The sequence below is a fragment of the Apodemus sylvaticus genome, chromosome 23 (assembly GCF_947179515.1).
Source record: "Apodemus sylvaticus chromosome 23, mApoSyl1.1, whole genome shotgun sequence".
Classification (NCBI taxonomy): domain Eukaryota; kingdom Metazoa; phylum Chordata; class Mammalia; order Rodentia; family Muridae; genus Apodemus; species Apodemus sylvaticus.
This window is the reverse complement of record NC_067494.1, coordinates 40931434-40951920: the sequence shown is the minus strand read 5'-3', so window position 1 is coordinate 40951920 and position 20487 is coordinate 40931434. Positions and strand designations below refer to the sequence as shown.

Sequence of the window (20487 nt, the reverse complement as noted above, 5' to 3'; positions counted from 1 at the left end):
AAGAGCCATTGAGTATTAAGAGCTCTGTGGGATGTTCTGTAGGAGCTTGGAAGACAATGTTGACAACAGTGCAGAACATGGAGGCCTGGCTTGTGAAATTTCAGAGAGAAGACTGTAGACTCTTATCAGGGCCATTGCTACTTTGATTGTGAAGATTCTGTGGTTTTAGTTAGCTGGGGCTGAAGAATCAGCTATGATTAACAAGATATCAGAACCACTAAAGTGAAACCTTTGTATTCCTGGGACTATTGACACTAGTTAGCTGGAGCTAAGAAATTAGTGGTGATTAAGAAGAGACCAGCATCCCTGGGGTGAAATCTTCTGGAAAGTGTTTTCTGACAGCACAGAGGCTGTGTTACAGAGATAGCCTTGTGCTGTGGCTGGACTTGGTAATGTCTTAAAATATGTTTATTCTCTGACCACCACCTCCATGAGTAGTTTTGTGTTTTATGGCTGGGCCTTGAGTTCCCATGCTTCCTGCTTGGAAGGACCTTCACTTGAGTGTAATCTTGGGAGCCATTTATACCTTGTAGGCAGCTTCTTGCACATTTAATGTTGCCATTTACTTAAGACATAACTTTCAGCATTTTCCAAATTAGTTTTGACTTATTTTTCCCCTTTGACCTAGTCAAGCTGCATATTTGTGTCAGCTGGTGGTAGGGCAGGGAATTTGAGAATTCAAGAAAAACAGATTTTAGTCATTATGAGTAATTACAGAACAAGCCCTCTGTTAGAGTCAACCTCAGACCTGTAAGAAAAAGACCCTGTTTTTCAATATTTTCATTATTATACTTATTTATTTTATGTATATGTCTGTTTTGCTTGAATACAGGTCTGTGTCTTTAGAGGACGCTGGATCCTGTAGAACTGGAGTTACGTATCAGCAAGCTATCTTGTGGGTGCTGGGAATTGAACCTGGGTCCTTGGCTAGAGCAGCTAGTGTGTTTAACCAATGAGCATCTCTCTAGCTCCCAGACCTATAACTTTGTATACAGTGCCTCCAACAATCTCTTTATGATGTAACTGTTACTAGGTGGTATTGGTGCACGCCTTTAACCCCAGCACTTGGGAGGTAGAGCCAGGTGGATAGCTTTGAGTTAAGGCCAGCCTGGTCTACAGAGAGAGTTTCTAGACAGTTGGGGCAACACAGAGAGAGAACCACTGTCTTGAACTCCCCACCACACACACACACACACACACACACACACACACACACACACACACACACATACAGTAACTGTTTTGTGGATAACTGCGTTCAATTCCCAGCACTTACATCTGTTGGTTCACAACTACCCTTAACTTCAATTCTAGAGGATCTGACTTGGTCTTCTGGCTTCTGCAGATATCTGCACACATCTGGTGCATATGAACTCACACACACATACACACACACACACACACACACACACATAAATAAAACAATATTTTAAGGTGTTATGCATGGATGATTATTTAATGTAAAGTATCTTTCTAAACATCTCACTCAGACCCTAGATCATGCCCCAGTCTCAGATTAGGCTGTGCTCAGGTTTAGGAAAACATAGCTCACTGTCCTAGAGGGTAAGCTACAGTTTCAGGACAGGAGTTGCTGTGTAATGTGCTGCTGGACGCTGCTGGGTTCCTCGTTTGAATAAGTCCTGCTCTTATTCTGTGTGCATGCTCAGTTTTCTCCTAAAGACCGGCTTCTGCTGGATGCCTGTTACCTGAATGTCCACTCTATTAGTCGTAGTTCTCTAGAGTCACAGAATTTATGGTTAGTCTCTATATAGTAGGGGAATTTGTTGGTGACTTACAGTCTGTAGTCCAACTCCCAACAATGGTCAGCAGCAGCTGTGGATGGAAGTCCAAGGATCCAGCAGTTGCTCAGTCCCACAAAGCAAGCAGGTGAAGAAGAGAAAGATTATTTTCTTGCAATGTCCTTATGAAGGTCTCCAGCAGAAGGTGTGGTCTAGATTAAAGGTCTGTGCCACCACACCTGGATCTGGGACCTGCTTTGTCCCAGGTGACCTTGAACTCAGAGATCTCTTTGCCTTAGTCTCCTGGAATTCATAGCCACTATGCCTCAAGATCTCCAAGCCAAGATCCAGGTCAGAAACTTGTTTCTCTCAGCCTCCAGATTAGGATCACAGGTAAGCCTTCCAATTCTGGATTGTAGTTCATTCCAAATAGAGTCAAGTTGACAACCATGAAGAGTCACCACAGCCACAATTTTCACTTAAGGCACACTGTGACATCCCTAGATCATGACTGTTATACCTCAGGAAGCTCCACTGTTCTTAGCCTCCTGCCCTAGTGTCTCAGATCCAGACTCCAAGGTGCTGAGTGAGGCTCTGACTAGGCAGCTGACCCAATCAACCGTTCCTCAGCCTGACTGTATGTGTGTTCATGTTGATATATGTGCAAGTGTGTGTATATGTGTGTATGCGTGTATGGAGGCCAGAGATAAATCTTGGGTATTGTTTCTTAGAAGCCATCCATATTGGTATGCGTGTGTGCAGTTAGTGTGTGGTATTCTTGTTTGTGTGAGTGCGAACACTTGTGTGGGGGCGCTCTCCCTTAACTCAAAGCTCCCCAGGTCATTGGCTCAGTTAGGCTAGTTGGCCCCCAGTGCTGGCGTAACAGGTGCATGCCACCATGCCTAGCTTTTTGTAACATGGTTTAGGATTCCAACTCATGTTGAAAAGTCTCAGGAATCGCAACAACTGAGCTATTGCCTGGGCTCCTACCTCTGAGACAGGGTCTCTCAATTGGTCTGAAACTCACCAGTTCTGTGAGGTTGGCTGATCAGTGAGCTCCCAGGTTTCTTTTGTTTCTGCCTGGGATTAAAAGCACATGCCATGACACATGGGCTTGTGTGTGTATGTGTGTGTATGTGTTACATGTGTGTGTGTTACGTGTGGGTGTGTTACGTGTGGGTGTGTTACGTGTGGGTGTGTTACGTGTGGGGGTGTTACGTGTGGGGGTGTGTGTGTGTGTTACGTGTGTGTGTGTTACGTATGTGTTACGTATGTGTGTGTATGTATGTGTATGTGTGTGTTATGTGTGTGTTATGTGTGTGTTACATGTGTGTGTTACGTGTGTGTGCTACATGTATGTATGTATGAGTGTGTATGTATGTATGTGTGTGTGTGTGTGTGTGTCTTTTAGTGTGGGATCCAACTCAAATCGCAGCAAGCACTGAGATATCTCCCCAGCCTAGTATATATTACTTTAACATTAGGATTTTAAACATGGAAAACTCAAACTCTTGACTATTCAGACTTTTCCTAAAAGGGACAGATTATAAATGTTTTCGGGCCTCCCACACCATTTGTGGTTGGTGTTCCAGGCTACTGGCTTTTGTCTTTCCTATTAGCATTCTTTACAGAGCTTCACATGTGTATGGACAATTCTGGATTTACAGGCACATATAGCAGGTGGGTCTCAGGCCAACAGTTCAGCATCCTGGGTTGTTTCAGGTTCCCCCCCAGGGAAGGGAAGCTCTCCATTTACAGACACTCATTCTTGGTTGGGCTCTTCTAAAATTAGTTGTCATTCTGGGCCAGTTTTCTTTCTCTGTAACCCCATGGGCATCTGCTCTAACCTCTAGAGTTGGCAAACTCTGTCTTTCCTCACAGGCTTCTGGGGAGGTGACATTTTTGTCTTCAGGCAGAGCATCTGGTGGACATCATTACAGTGTGAAGTCATATTTTCATATCTGCCTCTGTCTTGCTGTCACCCTGCTGTCAATGGCCTTTCCAAAGTGTCACACCCAAGATGGCCACTGGAGACTTATCCGATGTACTCTGTAATTTAACTTGGATGGGATATTGCTGACAGCACTACCCATGATGGTTCATTTTTGTTACCAACTTGACTGGAGCCTAGAGAAGCGATGAGACACTAGAGGGACAGTCTGCAATAGGGGTTCCCCAGGGACGCTGACATGTCAGTCAGGGTGGACCATCCACCCACAGCGTGGATGAATGCTGTTCAGTCAGATGGGGCCTCAGGAAAGAGACCGAGGAAAGACAGCAGGCCTTCCTGCCCTTAGAGCTGGGACATGCTCTTCTACAAAAGAATTCTAAGACCATTATCTCAGATGCCTTTGGCTCAGCCTCTCGGGGCCTTAGGTCTTGGCCTGAGAGTGACTGGCATGATGTCTTTGGTTCTAGGCTCTACGGCCCTAAACCCAGTTGTATTGCCAGAATGCCAAGCTCTCCCACTTTCAGACAGACCGTTGTGAGACTTGTCATCGTCTGTAACCATGTGAGCCAATTGCTTCAGTTAAGACCTTTAATAGTGTCTATCTACATATCTCTGTATCTACCTATGTATGTATCTATGTAGCTATGTATATATCTCTATATCTATGTATGTATCTATATCTATATATCTATATATCTATATATCTATCTATATCTATCTCTATCTATATCTCTATCTATATCTCTATCTATATCTCTATCTATATCTCTATCTATATATCTATCTATATCTCTATCTATATCTCTATATCTCTATCTATATCTCTATCTATATCTATATCTATATATATATATATCATCTATGTATCTTCTATTCATCTATCCTGTCTCTCAAAATTTGTGTGTGTGTTTTCATGGGTGTGCAGGTCCCCATAGAGTCCATAAGAGGGTGTCAGATTCCCTGGATCTGGAGTTAAAGGAGGCTATGAGCCACCAGATTTTGGTGCTGGGAACTAAACTTTGGTCCTCTATAAGAACAGCAAGTGCTCTTACCTGCTGAGCCATCTTTCCAGTCTGTCTGTCTGTCTGTCTGTCAGTCATCTATCTCATGGTTATATCACCCCAGAGATGATTCCTGACTGATGGCCTATGCTCTAGTTCTTGTTTGGTTGTGTTGGTGCTAGCTGCTTATCTTCTGAAGGTTGTGGTAATTTCCATCACCTCAGCACAGTACAGGGACTAAATGCCACCAGCCGCACACTCTGGCACCACACTCTCTGCCCTTTGGTGGTTTGTTTTTTTGGGGGGTGGGGTGGGGTCAGGAGTGGCCTTCAGACCCAGAAGCACTTTCTCCCACCGTATCTCCATCTCTGCTCCGCTGATGCTGACGCTTGGATGTAAGAAGACAAAGCCCTTTACTCACAGGGATGTCTGGGGGAATATATGAAGCCAGAAACCTTTGTAACTATGGAAACAAAGGGTCCAAATGCACCACCCTCTTGTGTTACAGTCCAGGGAGGACTATTTCTTAATAGTCCTTAAATCTATTTCAAGATGTTAAGACAGGACAGAAAGAAAATTGAATTTTTAAAGACATGACTTTAAAATCACTTTGAACCTAAAGTATTTATTCATCGAGGAAGACATTAGATATAGAAGCTAAGGGGAGTTGGTCAGGGAAGCACTTGCTATATATGCATGGGACCTGAGTCTGATACCCAGGGCTCAGATAAGAAGCTGGGTGTGGTGGTGCATCCTTGAAATCCCAACACTGGGGAGACAGAGACAGGCAGACCCCTGGGGCTCGCTGGCCAGTCAGCCTAGAATAACCTGTGGACCCCAGCTCTCAGTGAGAAGCCTTTTCTCATGGTCTTGCTTAAGGATGATAGCTCCTGAGGCTTGACTTCTGAGTTTATTTGTGCCTCCACACATACATCTACCTATATACACACACAAATATGCACACAAGCCCTCCACCCCCCATGATTGTTTATCTCTCTGTCTCAGTCTCTCTCTCTCTCTCTCTCTCTCTCTCTCTCTCTCTCTCTCTCTCTCCATCCTTCAACAAAGGTAATAAAACCATTTCCCTTATAGGAAAAGACTGGAGGAAAGCACTTGGTTTGCTGATAATGCTGTTACTCCTCAATGCCATCATGGTTTGACCCAAGCAGCACCTACAGGAAGCATGCATACCTTTTAAACTGAAGCAATATTCTTCAGAGAACCTATCCCCTGGAGATCTCAGAAAGATATTAACAAAAAGAACCTTTGTCCACAAAGTATTTCACAGATTCATCTAAACAACTATAAATTTAGTGCAAGTTTAATCAATATTCTTGATGAGTGTGAATATATGCATATATATACACACACACACATATATAACAAAATTGAGAATTTACAAATAAGATTTGAGGCACTTAGCCCCAGTGGTGGATAAGTCTTTAGGATAAATCTCAAAGAGGCTATACTTCCTTTGGTAATTTCAGTAATTCAATTCAACTTCATACAAAGACGTGTGAAGGTTAAAGCTGGCTGATTCAAAGGAGAGAAGCAGAGAGAATTCTGCAAAGCCAGCAGAGCATTGCCAGTGCTGGTCCCTGGAGATCCTGCAGTGTCCAGGTTTTGTGCCTGGAGAGTCTGGAAATCACACTGGATCTGCCGCAGTGTCGATGTCTCTGGAAGGTGTGACTACAAATGAACGAAGTGCAGAGAAGTGAAGTTTCAGCAAAACTGAATTATATTTATAGTCCAGACCAAGAGATGTGTCCACATTCTGACTGAAGAGGATCAAATGCCCTGTCTACCCTGTGACATCCTGACACACTGAGGCAGCGGGCTTGGAACAGTCTCTCCTTTGTCGAGAGTCCCTAGTGCAGGTTAGTCACACAGGCTGAGGGGGGACTGGCAGCAGGCCCATCCTGTGGTCACCACTTCCCTGGGATGGAGACTCCACATTCGTACCAGCCCACATAGTAGTAGGGGGTTCCAAAACCAATGTGTCCAAAGCTGACGGGCTCTTGGCGGTACTGGCGATGGTAGCCTGGAAAGGTAGTGGGAAAGAGAGGGAAAGACCAGAGTTACTGACAGGAAAACTTCTTACCCTGCGGTCTGCTTTCAGACAGAACATTTTAGTGAACATTTCTGAGTGTTGTTTGTCAACACACTGGGACAGTTTGGTGTGTCACAAGAAAAGTAGGTTTACCCCCAAGGCATGTGTCATTTTGTGGGTGATAAACTTTTCTCACTCATCACCAAAGAATGCGATTTCAGCTACCACTAGAGAGAATCCCTGGCAGAATGCACCCTGATCTGGGGAAACTACACAGCACTTATACCTATTCTGTTCTCTGAGTTCAGAGCTTCCAACCTCTGGGAACTGCTCAACTCTAAGGTTTAAGCCTGAAAACTTGTAGTTGACTTGTAGATATTTCTAGAAAAATCATCACATTGCTGACCTCTTGAAGTAGAAGATGCTCTAACATCCTTAAGATGTCTAGGGACCTCTATTGCCCTCAACTTTGGCTTTTTCTCATGCCAAATAATGACTAGCCTCCGCCACTCTATCAGGGAGCACACTAACCAGTCATGGTCAATTCTACAACCTGTTATTTACATATCACAGTGTCCACTATCATGAACTTTCTATACAGTTACTTTTCTCTTCCTGGGGACAGAGCTTGTTTCTGAGAGCAGGGATGGGGTCCTATATACCCCCTTATATTTCCAGTCTCCCAAGGCTCACCCCAAGACCAGCATATGGTAGAAGTGCTTTAATTCCTCGATTCCCTAATTCTTACTCTTTATGATCCAACGTGCTCCCAGCATGAATCTCTAAATTTTAAGTCAAAGACAGAGCGACCATAATTTTTTTCATTATAGCCATTTTCTTCCACCCACCCCCAGTATAAAATAGCAGCTTTGTTCATCTTACCTTGAATAGTGGGGAGGGCTTCTATATAAGATTGAGGCCCTGTTCTTCCATCCAGATGTGAATCCACAAACTGACAATGGTCTTCACCCCTTCCCCAGCTGTCTCCAATGCTGTAGAATGTGTCTACATAAGGGAATACCACAGGTTGTTGACTACTAGAGAACATCACTGTTGGCTTATGAATTAGAACAAGCTTTGGAGGCTGTTTAAATTGGGAACATTACTTAAGTCATGTGTTCCATAGTTTCCATGTCTAAAAAATGTTCGTAATGGCACAAATGTCATTAACTGTTCTAAGAAGCCAGCAAGATCTTGTATACTCAATACTTAACATATGTTCAGTTGTGGGGGGAACAGGCAGCTCTGTAAATGATGGGTCTCTTAATCCTCAGCTTTCCGGAGAGAATAAAGCAAAAACAGAAGGAAGAAGAGATTGGAAGTCGGACAGGTCTGTCTAGTTAGAGCTGATCCCTACAGTTTCGGGCACCAGGTGCTGTCCATGGTGCTGAAGCACAGCTGGCGGCTGGATCACATTGTGTTTCCCATGCCAGGGTCTGAAAGGTGCAATCTCTCCTAGAGATTTTAAAGGGAAAGAAAATGGGTAGAAGAGACATAAAGAGACAGAAATACATGAAGATGAGCAAAGAGAGAAGGGAGAGAGTGAGTAGTATCTAGTAATGAGATGAGGCAGGTAAATATCCAGAGTTAGGCATAAATTCTTTCTAGCAAGAAAAATAAACTGTTCAGTTCAGGTGATTTTGGATTTGTATTTCATTCCTAAAAATGTGTATGTATGTGTATATATATACACATACATATAAATATATGTATATATTTCCAAATAGCAGTATATATATATATATATATTCCTAAAAATGCAATATATGTATATATTTCTAAAAACACAGTATGTGTATATATATTCCTAAAAATGCAATATATGTATATATTTCTAAAAAGCAGTATATATATATATATATATATTCCTAAAAACACAGTATGTATATATATTTCTAAAAACACAGTATGTATATATATATATATATTCCTAAAAACACAGTATGTATATATATTTCTAAAAACACAGTATGTATATATATATATTCCTAAAAATGCTGTGTGTGTATATATATATACACACACACATATATATACGTGTGTGTGTGTGTGTGTGTGTGTGTGAATACACACTTCCCCTAGCCTCCATGTCCCAAGACCTCTGTTTTCCAAATCAGTAATGGACAGAAGTTCACCATAGCCACCCATGTGTAAGACTTACCTTTGAGATTGTCACTGAGGTAGATCTTATACCTTAGAGAATTACAGAGAACAACTCCCACAAACTTTTTGTACCATGTCCGTTTCACGTACTGCCGACCATGGCAGTCAGTGTAGCCAGGGTCGTGCTTGAAAGCAAATGGTATCCAGATGGGCTCACCACCTTGACAACACACACACACACACACAAAAAAAACACACTCTGAGGTACAGTGGGTTACAGGGCTTATTGTTCCACACAAACTATCAGACAACTGCCTGACTTCCCTCTGGGCTTCTCTGAGCAAATATGTATCTTTTTTTTCTTTTTTTTAATACTAGAATACACTGGGGTATTATGGGTTGGATCTAAAATGCACCCTTCAACAGCTCGTGTGCTAAAGGTTTGATCTGCTTCTGATGGGCTGTGGGGAGATGATTGGATTAGAAGGCTTCTCACTTCACCATGGAACCAAAGAGGGGCCTGGTGAAGGAACCAAGTAACTAGAGGATGGTTTTAAAGGGATCTCCCCTCCTACCTCACACCTGCCTGCCAGCCGTGGAGAACAGCTCTGCTTCATGTGTCCTTTCAGCTAGAATGTTATACCTCACCCTAGGCCTAGGAGCAAAGAAGCCTCGTGGCTATGCTCTGACATCTCAGAAAGGATAGACCAAAATAAGCTCCCCTCTCCTGGTTTTCTCAGTCTTTTTTGTCAAGGCATCCAAAAAGCTAACTACAATTGCTGAGGGACAGAGTTCTTTCTATGCTAGAGTATCTTGGTATTTTAACAGAGGACTTTCAACGCTCATGAAAAAGCATGAGACTCATAAAAGTCTGAAGGAAAAGCAGCTGCATTGGCACATTGGACCTTTGGGACCTGGGACAGCACTCCAAGTCCCTCAGCCTAGATTCCTGCTCTTTCTGTCCTTCTTTATTCCTGTCTTGAACTTGAAACACAGAGCTTGCTCAGGTTATTGTGGGAGCGGAAGGGAAAGGAGGTAAAATGTCCTGGTACACTTGCTGCATTTTACAAACTTTTCACCACTTTAAGATGCTCATGGGGACCATGTAAACAAAATCCCTATTTTACAGGTATTGGCTGTTCCCATCAACATCTATATTAAAGGAGTCTCAAGTCGTTCTCTTCCACAAAGAGAATGGAGGGTGGATGAAAGGTCGTGCAGATGTAAACTGCTCCACCATTTCTATTTGTGGGTCACCGTAGTGACCTACAGCTCACACCCACCATCCACATCTCACACCCACAACCTGAGTGTCAGAATCCTCAAGATGGGAAACTCACCTGGTGGCCTCACAACCAGCAGAGGATTGTCTGTGGATGAAAAAACAAGTAATTGACTTTGTAACGTATGTTGGGAAAATGTTGAAATGCCGACTATAATTAGAAGAGCTAATCCAATTGGAACAGAGGGGGAAATAGAAGGTTTGTTTATCAGATACCAGAGCATTCCATAGGTTTCACTTTGTGAGCATTGTCTTTTGATAATACTCTCCAGGCAACTGCTTTATTGTTGACACGGGAGCTGAAGTGATGTTTTGAAATTGTGTGCTGTGAAAGCAATTTGCATATGTGCATACATGTGTGTATACTTCAAGCTGTCCAGATTCAATGAGTAAGAACCTGGGTTTCATCCCTAGGATCTGTGTGGTGAAAGAAGACCCAAGTCTTGAAAGCTGTCCTATGACCTCTGAATGCACACTATGACTCTCTCTCTCTCTCTCTCTCTCACACACACACACACACACACACACTCTCTCTCTCTCTCTTATATGCACACTGTGGCACACATACGCACATGCACATACATACTCTCCCACAGGTCCATCGGCATGTGCATACACATACTCTCTGGCATGCACACACATATATACTCTTTCTCTTACACAGGCATGCATAAATAAATGTATCATATAAAACTTTGTAAAAAAAAAAAAAAAAGCAATGTTCTTGTTTTTAAACTTCCCTTTTGGGAAAGTATGGTGATTTCTTAAACTCTTCTGCGTACTATAAAATCACACCTTCTTTTCCATCCTTCAGTGTTTACCCGAGGGAAGTTAAAATACAAATCCAAACATTTTCATATAGACACTTGTATAGCATCTTTGAAATTACCAAACAGCAGAAATAACTTAAATTACAGTTGAATGAGCAGGTTGTGGCATAGCTATACAATGGAATACAAACCGCATAAAAGAGAAATGACAGACTAACACACAGAATACATGGATCAAAAACTGATAATTAAATATCCAGGTGTGGCAACTCACACCTTTAATCCCAACACTCAGGAGGCAAAGTCACGTGGATCTCTGATTTCAAGGCCAACCTAGTCTGCAGAATTAATCCCAGGATGTCCAAGACTATGCAGAGAAATGCTGTCTCAAAAAGGCAAAAACAAAAGCAACCCCCAAACAAAATGATTATTTGAAGAGCAGCCAGCCACAGGAGTCTACCTTTTAGGGCAGGTATATCAAATCCTAGATGATGTGTACTTAGCGGGAGGGAGCAGATGTGTGCAGGGCAGCAGGAGGATGCTGGAGGGCACACCGTCTGGATAGCGGCCAGGGCTAAACATAACTCCAAATCTGTTACACTTCCTATCTAAACATATTTATGCCTTAACTGCAAAAATCATTTCAGAGAATATAAAACTTGCTTTTGAAGAAGTTTTGCTTCAGAAAATGATCATTTTTCAGGTGGTGTTAGGGCAGGCCTCTGCCCACTGGGCTATTTTTGGATAGCACTTTGATTTTCATAAATGTTGTGCATGGAGTAAATAGGCTTAACACTCTCTCCTGCCTGCCGCTCATCCTCTCCTTATTTTAATTTTTGCAGCAGCAGGAGGAGAAGGCTTCATTTATTCTAGGCAAGCCTGACCTCCGCACTACATCCTCAGTCAGAAAAACTGCGATTCAGGGTTCACACCTAATAAATTTGAACATATATAAAATCACAGAGCTTCCCCTCCACACTTAGGATATGCTATCACCCCGAACTTCTCTCCTGCTTCACATAGACAGCTCGTTCTGACACCATCTGCTGTGCATGAAGCAGTGGTGTCAGTTTAAGAGGAAAAAGCTAAGGGTTCTCTTCTCAAATTCTCCAGAGCAGAGGATGGGGTGAAAATGAAACAGTAGCAAAAAAAAAAAAATCCTTTGAGGGTCAACAAACCTTTCACAGGGATTGCCTAAGACCATCAGAAACCATAGATGTTTGCATTGTGATTCATCACAATAGCAAAATTGTACTTAAAAAGTAGCAACAAGCTGGGGCGGTGGTGGCGCATGCCTTTAATCCCAGCACTTGGGAGGCAGAGGCAGGCGAATTTCTGAGTTTGAGCCAGCCTGGTCTACAGAGTGAGTTCCAGGACAGCCAGGGTTACACAGAGAAGCCCTGTCTCGAAAAACCGAAGGGGGAAAAAAAGTAGCAACAAAAAAATGTTATGGTTGGGGGGTCACCCCAACATGGGAAGCTGTGTTCAAAGGTAGCAGCATTCGGAAGGTTGAGAACCACTAGAATAAAAGTTAAACTTGAAGTACTTAGTACAGACATTTCTGCTTCTTCATTTAAAAGAAAAAAAAAAAAAAACTCAGATGGAGACTTGGCTCCCTGGAGAAGCAGCTGCCTCCCAGGTCATCTAAGGTGGGTTTTTTCCAGATATTTGGAATAATAAATGTTGCTCTTAAACTTTAAAAGCTGAGCTTGTACATGCCTGTAATCCCAGAACTGAGGTCAGCCTGGGCTATTCTGTTTCATTAAAGCTAAAACAATCACACAATAAAAATCCAGCAACAATGAAAGCTCTGAAACTACTTTATGCTAATGAGTCAAACCCATCTTTAGACTGAAAACTAAATTTGTTTTTCCTCTCATCAGAATTTGACCTCAGATAGGGACCCTACGGGAAGACCAACAGAGTCAACTAACTTGGACCCTTGGGGACTTCCAGAGACTGAACCACCAAAGAGCGAGCATGGACTGGACCTAAGGCCCTGCACATGCGCAGCAGATGCACCACGTGGCTAAGTCCCTGCACATGCGCAGCAGATGCACCACGTGGCTAAGTCCCTGCACATGCGCAGCAGATGCACAGCTTGGTCGTCATGTGCTTTCCCCGCAACTGGAGCTGGGGACTGTTCCTGAATCTGTTGCCCACCTGTCAGGATCCCATTCCTCTAACTGGGCCACTTTGTGCGGCCTCAGTGGGTGGGAGAAGATGCATCGAGTGACTCGATGTGCCAATGTGAGGTGATACTCAAGGGGGCTCCTCCTTTTCAGAGAAGAAGGGACACGGGAATAAAGGGAAGAGCTGTGGGGGCGGGGGGAGGGTTCGTGAAAGGGTGGTTGACATTGGGATATAAAGTGAATAAATAAATTAGTGGAAAAAAAAAATTCGACCAGGCTGGAGAAATGGCTCAGTGGTTAAGAACACGGACTCTTCTTCCTGAGGTCCTGAGTTCAATTCCCAGCAACCACATGGTGGCTCACAACCATGTGTAATGGGATCTGATGCCCTCTTCTGGTGTGTCTGAAGACAGCTACAGTGTACTCATTTACATAAAATAAATCTTTTCTTTTTTCTTTTTTTTTTTTTTAAAAGAATTTGACCTCAGTTCTCTCCTGACCTAGTGGGGGGTAAGTTTGTTTTATAAAAAGAAACCTGAACTCATCCAACAGAAAGGAAGGCATTTTCCTGCCTCAGTTTCCACTCTGCCAATGGCTGTTATCCTGGTCATTTCTTTCATTTTCCAAAGCAAGCAATACAAAGATGACGGTGCCCGTACCTGATTCTGTAACAAATGAGACTGAAGGGCTGACAGGCCCGTAGCCATGAGGGTTTTTGGCTTGAACTTTGAAGTAATACCTGAAATAGAAAGGAAACAAAAACTTAGAAATAGTGTTTTCCTCTAGTTTTTGGCTAGAAGAAATGTCTCACTCAACTATTTCAAAATCCTTTATCTGGCTAACCTAGCTACAGACACAAGTACCGACTAAAATACACTAAGACATTTTAAGGAGGGACTTTACATTTGGAGGGTGGCCATGAGCCACAGGTAATGACATCACCACCTCTGGTCTCACGGTACACAGACATATTCCTGCGCATTCACTAACCGTTAAGAGGAAAGCCACTTGGTAAAATCTCAAATCATCCATATATTATGACTATTGATTCTTTTTCCATTTCAATTCTTTTTTTTAAAAAAAGATACATACAATTAATGTGTTTTCAAACCTCAGTTGACCCAGAAGTACATGTTTCTTGATTTTTCATGCTCAGTGGCTGTAGAGTGGTTTATGGCAAAACCCTACCGGCAATCCCAACAGGGGGATTACATGCATCAATACTTCTGGTTGAATTTTGCCAATGTTTTTTTTTCTTTAAAGAGAAGCCATTCAAAAATTAGGAGATCTACACCCAGAAGCCATGTGGGACCCTTATGCTGCACAGGCCCTCACACCCCTAATGAAGTATGATCTAAGACTCTGATTTCAGCTTTTTACTGTAAAATTGGAGTTTAAAATATGCAGACCCCAAGGAGTGATGACAGGGCCCTGTTTAGTGACTACAGTAGAATACACTTGTTTTAGTAAAACAACAACAACAAACAGGATCTGACATAAACCACCAAGTTTTAGATTCTGGCTCCTCCGTTGAGTAGATTGCTTTCTTGTCTCTCCTGAAAGACCACGTGCCCCTTCCCACCTTCCACAAAGAGGCGGTCTCAGCAGGATGGGTACCTGAGCCTTCACAGCAGCCTGAGAAGTCAAATCATGAGGGCAAAAGGGAGGGGTGTTCTGTTCACTGTGTCCATATTGCTCTGGCTGTGTTGTAGCTGCTGCTCACATGGGTCCTGAGGGAATGTGACCAGAGATGTCCCCATGCCACATCGTACCTGACGCCACCACTCCACCCCAAGAGCCAAAAGCCTGTGCTCTTGTCCATCATCCCCATTCTTCTCTTTTGGGACCGTCCATTTCCCTAGAACATCTCAAGGTTTGAGGGCTTTGTCTTCCTGGAGCAATTTTGCATTACCTCACCTTGCCTACCTCTTCTCTGGGTTACTGAACCACATATGTCTTGGACCTAACTTTCTCCTCATCTTGCTTGACTGGCTTCAGGCTCAGAAGAACAAGAATTCCTCCATTATAAACTCTCCCTAAACTCCCTCAAGGCACTGGCTATGGGAGTCTACATCTGTTTTCCCTTTTTAACATCTGTCTCTCCTGCCACACAACAAGCCCTGTGAGGACAGTACTGTACACTTCAAGAGGGCTGCATCTAGCTCACCTCCAGGCTCTGAATCCTGACCCAAAATAAATGAGAAGAACTGCTTGAATGAAGTTTGGACCCAGAGCCATGGTTAGAACAAATATAACTCTACCTTACACCACCATCACCTGACAGTCAAAATGGCAGAAATCCAATATGGCAGCCAAAGCCGTGGAAAGAACATTGGGTGGGAAGAGGTCGAGAAACTACGATTCAATTCTTGTTCCTGGTTGTTATGTGGTGAACCCACTGGAAGGCATCTTCCAGCTTTTTAATATGTATGGTGGCTATGCTATAGAAGAAATGATGGTGCATAGTCAAAAAGAATATTGGTCCTGTTCCATCTGATTCTGCTCCTTTTATTTCCTCTGGTCAACTTTAACTGCTATGAGAAAAGAATGAAACCCTTTCTCTATTCCCTGATTTATTGCTTTTTTCCATCTGCCAAGTCCTGCAATTCATAACAGTTTACAGAAGCTTGGTTCCAGTGAGCCTAAATGTCACATTAAAATGTCACAGGGAGTGTTCCCAGCTTTGGGGAAGTCTCCTGGTAGCCTGGTTCTGGTCAGATCCTGTTCTCTCTAGCACAAGTCTGTTTACTGGGTCATTTAGTCCACACTTTTCTGTACCCCACAGCCTGTGGAAGCCACTCTGAGTTCTTCACGGCAAACCCACTGGTTTTACACAACAGCATGGTGTTTTGGCTGTTAGGACAACCTGTCAGTCATGAACTATTCAGGATCTGTAAAGCTATAGGATCCTGTGAGTTCACTGTCATTGTGAAATCTGCTATGGTGGGAGTCCCTGAACCACAGGCATTGAAAATGCTATAAACTAAGGGTTTCCCCACCCGATGCCCAGCTGCCCAGATGGTCATTGTACCAGCACACCACTGCCTGGCTAAGGCATGCCCAGCACCTTACACTTGTTCATTGACCTGGTCACTTTCTGAGAGTAGAGCCTTCCAAACCAGGCAGCACAATGGAAGAGTGAACAAACAGACACTGATGGGAACAAGTCTGGCCACTTTCTCAGCGAGTGCCATAAACCTTGGCTGATAGAACAGTGCTCTATCAGCCAGCCATTCCTCATGTGGTGAGGGCAGACTTGTAGCCTTTACTAATGCATTGGACACATCTTTCTAGAATGTTCTGAATATCCACCTCACACGTTTGGAAATAATGTCCCACTAATGTCACATCGCAAGGCTGTACTACCTACATGTCACATTAGTGACTGAAACAATCAATTCTCTTCCATAGAACAGCCTTTCTGCCCTTGAGATAATGCCTAAGAAAATGAGGGCCAAGCACAACTGTCAAGCAACAACCACAATAACACAGTCTTTAGCAAGAGGCATGGCACAGGGTGAGCCTTCATTGGTATCCCATGGGCTAAACCAAGAGTTCAAGGACATGATGATGATTAATTCTTTGTTTCCAATCAAAGGATGCTATGACCGAGCTCACAGGTCCAGCCTTTTGTCTGTAAGCAACCACCATACTTACCTTGTGTTTGGTTTCAGGTTCTCAATGGGCAAATGGGTCACTGACGAGGTCTGGGTTGACCATTTATTCCTGATGAAGTCCTCGTAAGAGGCGCTGTAGACCAAGTATCCTGGAAACAGGAAGAGGGAGGAACCTGGTGAGCATCAAGGAAACTGTTTTGGTTTGCTTTTTCTGTTGCTTCAATAAACACCATGAACACAAGCAACTTGGGAGAGAAAGGGGTTTATTTCACCTTACACTTCCAGGTCAAAGTCCATCAGGGAGGGAAATCAGGGAAGAAACTCAAGCAGGAGCTTGAAGCAGAATTGTAGAATGTGCTTCCTGGCTTGAGTCAGCTTCCTTTCTTATACAACCCACACCTGCCTGCCTAGGAATAGTACCACCCATGGTGGACTGGGCTCTCCCACATCACTTAGTCATTAAGAAAACCTGTGGTTGTGTCTATGGGCCAATCTGATAGAAGCAACACCCCAGTTGCTCCCTCTGATAATTCTGGGCTGTGTTAAAAGCTGAAGCTAACTGAGAACCAAATCACACAGAGGTGTGATAGGGAAGGGCCAAAGCATGTGCTCATCTCTGTCATGTACGGCTCCATGAGAAACTCAAGGAGAGCAAATTTCACTGAGTTGGGACGGCTCACTTCAGTAACATCTGGCGAATTCAGGTGGAGACAGCAAACTCAAGTGCTTTCTCTGTCTTGCTGGCTCCCTGCTTCTCTTTCTACTCTACCATCCCCTGTCCTCACTCCCCTCATGGGGCTCGTTACATCTAATCTTGACTGCACGTAGAAGAAGTGGGAGGAAAAAAAAGCCGTTCCCTGCACTTGGTATTTGACTAAGCCAGACTCAGACAAGTGCTCTGTTTTCCCCATCATATGTGGACTATAGATAGATGATAAATGGATGGATAGATAGATAGATAGATAGATAGATAGATAGATAGATAGATAGATGATAGACAGACAGATAGATGATAGACAAATAAATGCTGATAGATAATAGATGATAGATAGATAGATAGAAGATAGGTAGATAGATGATTGACAGATAAATAATAAATGATAGATATTTATCATCTATCATTTGATAGATGATAACAGATATAGGTAGGTGATAGATAACAGATGATAGATAATAGATTGATAATAGATCTAGGTAGGTGATAGATAACTGACAGATTGATAATAAGTAGGTAGATGATAGATAAACAGACAAGCAAACAGATAGAAGATGATAGATAGTAGATAATAGACAATAGATAAATAGCTCGATAAATAGATAGACCATTTGGAAAGGGGGAGTTGAAAGGAAAGAGAGGAGGAGGTGGATATGGTCAAAGTAGATGATACACTGGAATGAAAGTGTGATTCTGAAAACCACCACCTTGTAAAATGAATGCATAAATAACAATTTAAAAGGCAGACAACCCCATGCTTCTTGGTAGAGACCTGCAGTTGTCCTTTATACGAGATGAAGAATACCAACAGTGACGGCCAGGCATGTGGCGGGACTGAAAGACTCCCTGGGACCCCATCTGCCTTTAAAGCTTGCCAATCACGGGCTGGGGTGATGGCTCGGCAGGCAAAGAGCTTACTGTGGTCACACGCCTTCCTATAACCTCATTGCTGGGGCGGGGAGTGGGCACAGACAAGAAGACTGCTGGAATTCATGGTCAACAATCTAGTTCCACGTCCAGCTCCTGTCTCGGGGACTAAGGTGGAGGGTGGCAAGTCTCACTCCGCGCACATCATGAAAGAAGCAACTGTCCATTACACCGAAGGCTCAGACCCACTCACCCACACTGGCCCTGTGTCCCTTAACCCTTCGGCCACACCGGGCTGGATGCATGGGGACTGTATTTCCTGGTTCCTTACCCTGGCTCTGGGGCCACTACACAAACTCCACAGGAGACGCTGTCCTTGGAATATTCCTGAATGTTTCCTCTCCTTAAAGGACAACGTTGGGGTCCTACAGCAGACACACTACAAGCTTGAAGTTATGCAAGTGACTTCTGCAATGGATATCGTTGACCTCTAACCTCTGACACTACCCCCTGCCACATAGGAACACATTCACAGCCAACGTGTGCACCTTCCTCTTACACAACTCCCAGGCCTGGTAGGAATCATGTACAAAGGAGACTGTTCATGAAAGGACATGTTGACTCTCTTCTGTAAGAACTCATCTCAACAGACTCGTGCTCGATTGTCATCTTGGCAGAGCAACAGAAACTCACAAGCATCTCATAGGCCAAAGCCCAGAGGTGGGGGCTTAAGACCCGTATGATTTTCCCCCATTATATCCAATGCCCGCATAAGGAATTGGGAAACACACAGGCTGCTATGGGAGTGGCCAGCAGGCACCGGAGAAGGAGAAATATAGAAGCACTTCAGTAGAAACCTTTCACCATCCTCTCCTCTAGCATCTCTGACAAGTGGTTGCCTGGCTGCTTATTTGCAGGAAGTCAAGATATTGGACATTTAATGGTACTTGTATTTTTCATATGAGAAAACAAGTCCCAGCAAGATGATATATTATTAACCCAATATCACACAAACCAATCTAGGATTATAATTCAGGACTTTGGCTTTCGTCCAGTATTCTCCTAACTACCCACAATGCTCCTGAAGTTACCCACATACCCCAAGCCACTGAAAAGGATGTCTGCCTTCCCCATCTTCTCTGTCCATCTGTGCATCCACCCATCCATCTCTCCTCTCTCTTACAGACCAGTTGGAATTCTGTTGGAACAGGACACACCTGTTACCACATCTCCAGGGATGGCTTTGTTCCAGTCCACAATGACAAAAGAGTGGCAGCCTTCCATGGCGACCACAGTAATGTTCCGGGGAGCGTGTTGAGGAGGCAGATCACTCTTTGTCAGGTCATTTGGGATGAGTTCATCCAGGCTTTCCACTTGGAAATGATCCAGAGCATCAGTCAGGGAGCACGGGGCCGATGGGTCTTTACTGAGGTATGTCACATAAGGAGCTGGAAAGAACAGAGATGCTCAGTTGGACTCCTTTTTTTCTTTTTTGGAAACAAAATCATAGCATGGGCTGCATAGAATCAGACCCACGATTTAGCCTCTTCCTGCCAAGACTCCAGAGACATCTGATGCTATCTCAAGAGCTCATCTCTGGGACTAAGGAGATGTCTCTGGGGATACAGGGCATGCTGGGGATACAGAATAAGGACCAATTTCAATCCCTAGCATCCATGTGACAGTGAAGCAGGTGTGGAAGCTACCCATAATCCTAATATGTGAGAGGCTGAGACAAGGGATTCCTGTGGTAAACTGGCTAGCTAAACTACAATAATTGGCAAGCTTTGGGTTCAATAAATGACACTACCTTAGCGAATCAAGTGTAGAATGAGCAAGGAAGACACCCAACACCAGTGCCTGGCCCCCACACATGTATATGCTCCAACACATGCCTATATGCACACTGTACACATGTACATAAGCAATGTAAAAGAACATATCCCTATCTCTCTTTAACAGGTTCGTGTGCATATAGCTTAAAATAAGATGGTTTCAAAAGGCCTCTTTGGCCATCCACATTGATGGCTCTAACTTCAATGTGATTTAGAAAGGTCCTCTGACTACAACTTTGTGTGATATAAACCTCCAGTGTTCTTCCCTGTGTAGGCCCTCAGATTTGGGAAACCGTGAGCCCGTTAGCTAGCATCTCTGCATCATGTTCCATCTCCTTGGCCTTCTTGAGACCCGAGAAACAGATGATGGCCTCAAGCCTTTTCCCTAGGTGGCCTCCTGTAGAGCTCTGTGAACCTCCGAGCTT

The 20487-nt window shown here is 43.6% G+C and overlaps 1 protein-coding gene across 2 annotated transcripts in view; it reads right to left on the bottom strand.

The window, feature by feature from the left end:
* Positions 1-5996: 5996 nt before the first annotated feature.
* Positions 5997-20487, bottom strand: part of Fndc1 (fibronectin type III domain containing 1) — an 83210-nt gene continuing 68719 nt past the window's right edge. For both annotated transcript variants that reach the window (XM_052169752.1, XM_052169753.1), the window contains 7 exons: positions 19445-19675; positions 16686-16794; positions 13688-13767; positions 10185-10214; positions 8903-9064; positions 7624-7746; positions 5997-6732 (listed from right to left, as the gene is read on the bottom strand). In XM_052169752.1, the coding sequence (XP_052025712.1) occupies positions 6617-6732; positions 7624-7746; positions 8903-9064; positions 10185-10214; positions 13688-13767; positions 16686-16794; positions 19445-19675 (851 nt within the window). In that variant the 3' untranslated portion in view covers positions 5997-6616. The remainder of the gene's footprint in view (positions 6733-7623; positions 7747-8902; positions 9065-10184; positions 10215-13687; positions 13768-16685; positions 16795-19444; positions 19676-20487) is intronic.